The sequence below is a fragment of the Bombus flavifrons genome, chromosome 13 (genome assembly GCF_040668555.2).
Source record: "Bombus flavifrons isolate JBK064 chromosome 13, iyBomFlav1_principal, whole genome shotgun sequence".
NCBI lineage: Eukaryota > Metazoa > Arthropoda > Insecta > Hymenoptera > Apidae > Bombus > Bombus flavifrons.
The window spans coordinates 8,094,852-8,100,851 of record NC_138454.1 but is presented as its reverse complement, the minus strand read 5'-3'; the positions used below and the strand labels follow the sequence as shown (position 1 = coordinate 8,100,851).

General features: G+C 46.0%; 1 protein-coding gene across 2 annotated transcripts in view; it reads left to right on the top strand.

Annotated features, from left to right (window-relative positions):
• Positions 1 to 1,088: 1,088 nt before the first annotated feature.
• LOC138186163 (nephrin) overlaps positions 1,089 to 6,000 on the top strand; it is a 100,277-nt gene continuing 95,365 nt past the window's right edge. For both annotated transcript variants that reach the window (XR_011174823.1, XM_069125732.1), the window contains exons 1-2: positions 1,089 to 1,745; positions 5,700 to 5,916. Coding sequence is in view for 1 of the 2 variants with exons in the window: in XM_069125732.1 (XP_068981833.1) it covers positions 5,799 to 5,916 (118 nt within the window). In the remaining variant the exon portion in view is untranslated. The remainder of the gene's footprint in view (positions 1,746 to 5,699; positions 5,917 to 6,000) is intronic.

Genomic DNA, 6,000 nt, shown 5'->3' with positions numbered 1-6,000 from the left:
GAACATAACGAGGTAAACTCTGCTGGACGCGATATTCGTTCCAAAACCGACAACATTTTTAAAACTTATTAGCGGATGTTGTAACGTTTCAGAGGTTACAGATTAACATTGTTACATGGTACGCATCAAGCAATTACACCGCTAATACGACCGACGAAAAATGTTTGCGATAAAAAATCACCTCGTTTTCATGACGAATTGACGCCCGTTCGTACCCTACCCATTTAACACGCAGTAAGCTATTTACACGTCGCCTCGTTACCAGTTACTGGATGTCGTTCGTCCACATACTTTTACCTCGGTTCATTATATATGCGAATCAACGAAATTAGATCGCAACATCTACGTAACGCGTAACGTAACATATCCGATATAAAGCGTAAGGTATGAACGGTTCTGATTCGCATCGAAAAGCAACGACGAGACGAAACTCATCGATCGTCGTAACGATGTGCCGTTGAATCCCAAGGAATCTCGGATAATCCTGCTACTTGATAAATGTATACGTAAACGTATTCGGATGACTTTTTTTTCGAGAAAGAAAGTTCTCGCTTCTAATTCGCAGCCCCATTAAGTCTGATCAGCGCGATGCAATCAATATCGGTTAATTAATTACCGCGCGAAAGAGCCACAGTATCGTATCTCAGGCTCATTAATATTGACTTTGTAGCATCCCGCGCTCGTATATCGCGCGCTTTTTCGACGTTCTTGCCCGGAACGGTGAATGGAAAAGCACGTTTTCCCAATCTCCCCGTGTCTTGGCTATCCCGTCATCCCCTCTCCGTGTCCAGTCCTCTCGTCTGACTCTCGCTCACGGTCTTCTCTTTATCTCTGGAACGGAGGTTGCGAGCTCGCACGAAGATTATCGAGCTTGCACGAAGCGGGGGTGTTGGAAAAGTGGGTTGTGTGGGTACAGGTCTGGACGTACGCTAGAGACTTGCCGGGCGAAGGGGGTGGTGGTTGGAGAGATGGGGTGGAGAGACGGAGTGGGAAGAGGGTGAAGAACGGGGAGAGCGGCGGTAGGGTGAGTTTGGGGCGCAGGTTGGAACGAGAATGGTATCCGTGCGCGAAAGCTCATTGGCAGCATCCAGTGTCATCGCGGAGCTCGAGACGCGCGCTTCGTTTTTCGCGAGGGAGGTTTCAACGTTTCCTTCGATCGGTCTATTCGACGTATCGCGATTACGAACTCGGTCCGCGTCCCACCGTTTCGGTACAAACTCATCGACTATCGGGCTCTTGGTCGTTCCCTTTTCGAATGCCTGCCGCGAGTCGATATATTATTTTCGCTTAAAGGCAACAACGGAAATTCGGTGATCGTTAGATTCTTTGTTTACGTGGATGCCGATCGTTGCAAGTGAACGCGCGATGTCCAAGTTTGTTGGTCCTTGGTGAAGTTATTCACGTTATCGGGAAGACGACGGAACAAAGTTGTGGACGAAATCATCGCGAGGATCGATGGAAGTAGTGCGCGAGGGTACGACAGGAACTCGAAAACGGCAGGGAATAGAGATGTCGATCGGAGTTTCGAGTGACTGAGTAACGCGAGCAAGTGGCCTTCGGACAACCGATGACAGCAGATAGTAGCACGTGTTCCCGGCGTACTTTGGCCAGGACTTGAATTCACCCTGAGAGAATTTCTTCAAGACGATGTTGTGAAAAGTGTGCAAACAGCCGTGCAACGCTCGGAATATAAATAACGTGGCTCCGTTGGGAAAGAAAGTCGAAGGATTACCACCGTGACCCGGGTAAGCCGACGTTTAGTTTCTCCGAAACATTCTACGAGGCCGTTGTTCCCGCTATAATTTCCTCGTGGAACGTCGAGCGACGGTTTATCGAACGATAAATTTGCCCGCGGCTCCGTAGCTTATATTACAAATTCCATTCCCGATAACGCATCGATTTGACTGCAGAAATGTTTAGTAAAATCGACAAGGTAAACGAGGAAGATTCACGATAACGTGCCGGCTGACCTGTATTTCATATTATCCCACCGGGTAGCTGCTGCTGGATACGACGCGATCGTCGAATCAGAGGCGAACCTGTTATTTATTCCGATCAAAGCGATACAATAAAAAGATCAAAGATATCTACGTCGGATTGCGCGCAACCTTTCTCTTCGATCGTGAACCAAATGAAACCAACTATGTACTCGTTTTAGTACGATGCGTGCGACACCACATCCTTCCAGAGGCTATACATATAGTTCGTTAAAATCGAACCCCGTATTTCTGATAATTTTTGAATCCCTTCGATTTCTCGTCGCCGGAGGCAGTTGGTCTTTTTTTTTTTTTTTTTTTTTGAAACGTTGACGAATGTCGACCATTTATCAGTACTGCGCTGGATCCTTGTCAACGAGTAGGACAGAAACGATATCGCGAATTACGCTTGCTCGATTTTATTTCTATTTTTGTTTGCGTCGATTGCGCAGCGTGGGTGTTGCCAATGAACGCAGTGAGAGATTCGTTGGTCGCTGGTCGATAAAAAATAATACGTTTCGGTCGACGATGCGCGAAGCGACAATCATCGTACCACTTGTTCGTCGTTCGTTGAATCGCTCGGATACCTACGTTTCCCTCGACTTTCTCTTTGTCCGCTATCTATCGGAATGGTCCTGCTCGGGCACAGATACCGCGAAAAATACAAGACGATCCTTTAACGATATCGTTACGTAATACGCGCTTCGCTTCGCGTCTACATCTTTCCTCGTTCCTGTGTTCTCCCAACAACGATACTCGTTACGTTGTCGGTACAAAATTGCAACTAATTTCTCTTTTGCTTGTCACGGGTCGAGGTTGAGGTTTCGCAAACTTCGCGTCTATGTAAAAGTATTAATAAAGCAAGTTTGTCGAATACGCGTTTTGCACGACGTAAGCATCAGCATGGTAGGGACGGAGCACAAAATTGCACGGGAAAGAAGTTTGACTCTTAAAACGGGGTCTCTTCGGGAATGGCTTTATGGTGGCAAACTTGGAGAATGGAGTGCGCTTGATGAACGAAAGTACAAGTAACTGCCTATTTCAAACTTCCGAAATATGCTGCGTTGCACGGTTCTCGTCGTACAACCAAGGTTCACCCAAGGAAAAACGCAGTATGTAGTCTATATGTACTCGAGCGAATTAAGCTCTCCATTATAATTTACGATAGTTTGCATAGACCTCACCCTCGCTAAATCGTCGTAAACAACTGACCGAGTTGTTTACGAATAATTTCTATAGTATTCCTTTGACGTCGAAAACACTGGCGACGCGACAACAGCTTCGACGACTCTTTCGAACGTTAATTTCTCAGCTTTCGCAAGACTCTCTCGTTACGTCGCGTCGGACGCTTCGTTAGAAAACGAGGACCGATCGTTAGGAGGGCGACGTCCAGCGCTGTCGGATTTTCTTGAGATTTTCTAAACGAGATTAAAGACAAATTCGTTACGTTCGCGCTCCTAAATCGAAACGTGTCTTTTGGATCGGTCCCGAGAAAATTAGCTCCGCCTTAAAGGCGTTAACTCGGATAATCGTCGCCTCTTTGACGACGCGTCGACGAACCTTCAGAAATTCCACAGCATCTATTCTACTTCTTTTTCGTATTCGAGCTCGACAGTGGTCACTTAACAGCTTTGCGAAGAGACGTAAATTATTATTCAGGCGATTGAACGACGTGACATATCGTAGTCACGATCGAACGCGAAACGATATCTGAGAAAGAAGTTTACGAAAAGAAGAGGTAGCGTGTTTCCCGAGAAAGTTCGAGCTGGAATCGTAACACGAATCAAGTGGACAATAAAGTCTCCCTATTTTGTCGAACATGCATTTCCAGTGGACAGATCCCGAGTCACGTATTTGGTGTACGATAGTTCAGCTCGGAAGTAGAGAGAAGTAACTTCGTGCGTCCAATGTGGAACACATCAGAAAGACAACTCCTCTTTCCGTTGGTGATACCAACACAGCCACGTTTCTCTTCTCTTACGTTTCCCCGAAGCATCCCGGGAGAAAGGGTGGACGAGTAAAAAGTACTTACAAAGTGTCGTAGACAGTGAACGTGTTCCGTAATGTCGGCCAAACGATGGCAGTAGCAACAGCAGCAGCGGTAGCAACGGCAGCAGTACACCGATAATGCCGATCACGGAAATCGAATTCGAGCCGACACACCGGTTGTTCGCCGTCCTTCCCGTTTCGTTGGCGAACGCGTGCCACGATTTAAACTATCGCTTCGTAAATCATAAACTCGAGTGTTTCAGAAATTCTCCAACCGTTTACGATCTATTTGCTCGCGAATATGTTTACGTAGCTTTAAATCTCGATCGCGTGGGTGAGCGTCGTTCAAAGCGTCCGCAGCTCATAGCTCGATATTACCTTCTGCGTGGTGGCTCTCTTTATACGATCGTTCGTGTGGCAACATATCGGCGATAAAACCAATCTTTATAAACTAGTATCGGTATCGATCTAGATCTCCTTTTCGCCAGAAAGAATCGCCGTGAGCGCAATTTTTCCTCTTCCAAGCAACCGACTAAAGGGGAAAAAATTGATTCAGTCAGAGGAAACGCGTGAAAGATAAAAAAGAAAAAATAGAAATCGCTTATTATTTGGTATCATCTTCGAATGTGATTTCAACGAATAGTGCCAACGGCGCGAAGTGACGATGTTATATGCATATACGATGTGCGTTAGTTGCGACATCACTTCGAAGGAAGAACGAAGTTATTCGAACGAACTGTGTTATTCGATCGCGGAAGATGATAAACGTGGGAGGAAAAGGAGTTTCGTTTACTAGCAACTTTCTCAGAGTCAAACGGAGCACGAGCATCGTTACCGACAGAAGTTCTAGCTACGATTTCAGATCGTCAAAAATAGTCCAATGGGATATTCCATTCGCATTTACCGAGCAAACACGAAAACGGTCAACGTTGAATCAGATAACGATCTGGAAGAAGTCGACGAGTAAAAACGAATCTTTGATCAAATCTTCCAACGTCGATGATGAGAAGCAGTCGGTGGTTAACCAGCCGGAAGAAATTCAATTCGGTTATTTTCTTCGTTGCCACGTTCCGATTCTCATCGAAATCGCGTCGGTAACCGCGTCGTTATTAATTTCAACAGCATTTTAGATCTCTGGCTTTAAGGCCGATGTATAATTTATACTACACGACACGGATCGTCAGGCGACGTTAACGTCGCGTATTAATCGCTGACGAATAGAGCGAACGGTCTCGTTTAGGCTGAATGCACACAAACGACGTTTTACAGCGCGATCCCGCTGCGATCATACGTCTTTCTTTGTTTTCCCATTAAAAGAGACAGTTTCAGCTAAAAACAACGAAGACAGACATATGACGCAGCGAGGACGCAGCGATAAAAGGTCGTTCGTCTGCATCGGGCCTTAAAACGCATGTTTCAATGTCCTGTCGTGCCGATGGATGCCATGCCATACCGGTGCCGTTGCGCTATGTACCAATCCTAGCTTGTTACTCATGAGAATGTTTATCGGAATTCAACCGTGCCGATTACTTCAGCCGATCTACTTCTCGATGAAAGTCGCGCTGTAAAAAAGCGACGACACGTCACTGACCCGATTCCTATCTGTAACCTGGAAAGAAAACGATTATCTTTCTGTAAAAAGTATCTATTCTCTCGCGTTAGTCGAGATCGTCGTAAAGACCAATCTCCGTGGACGAGCAACGTCTAAATAACTTTATGGTATTTTGTTGATAGACAAGAGCGTCTGAGATCCCGCGAGCCTCGCTCGAAGTACAAGACGTAAACGTCGTTAGGATGGTTCGAGGGTGAAATTGTCAAGAGACGCTCATCAGTATGCTGTGGATATTGATCGCAGTGACGTGCATCGAGCTATCGACCTTTGCCAACGCACAGTCGAAAAAAACTACGTCTATGCAAGAAGATGCGAACAACACCGAACCAGATCATCCGAGTAAGTACTTTTCTTACTCTTCTTTAGTTTTATTTCGAGTTGTTTTGCGTCCGGAACACATAAAACGGGAACGTCGGCTGTCGA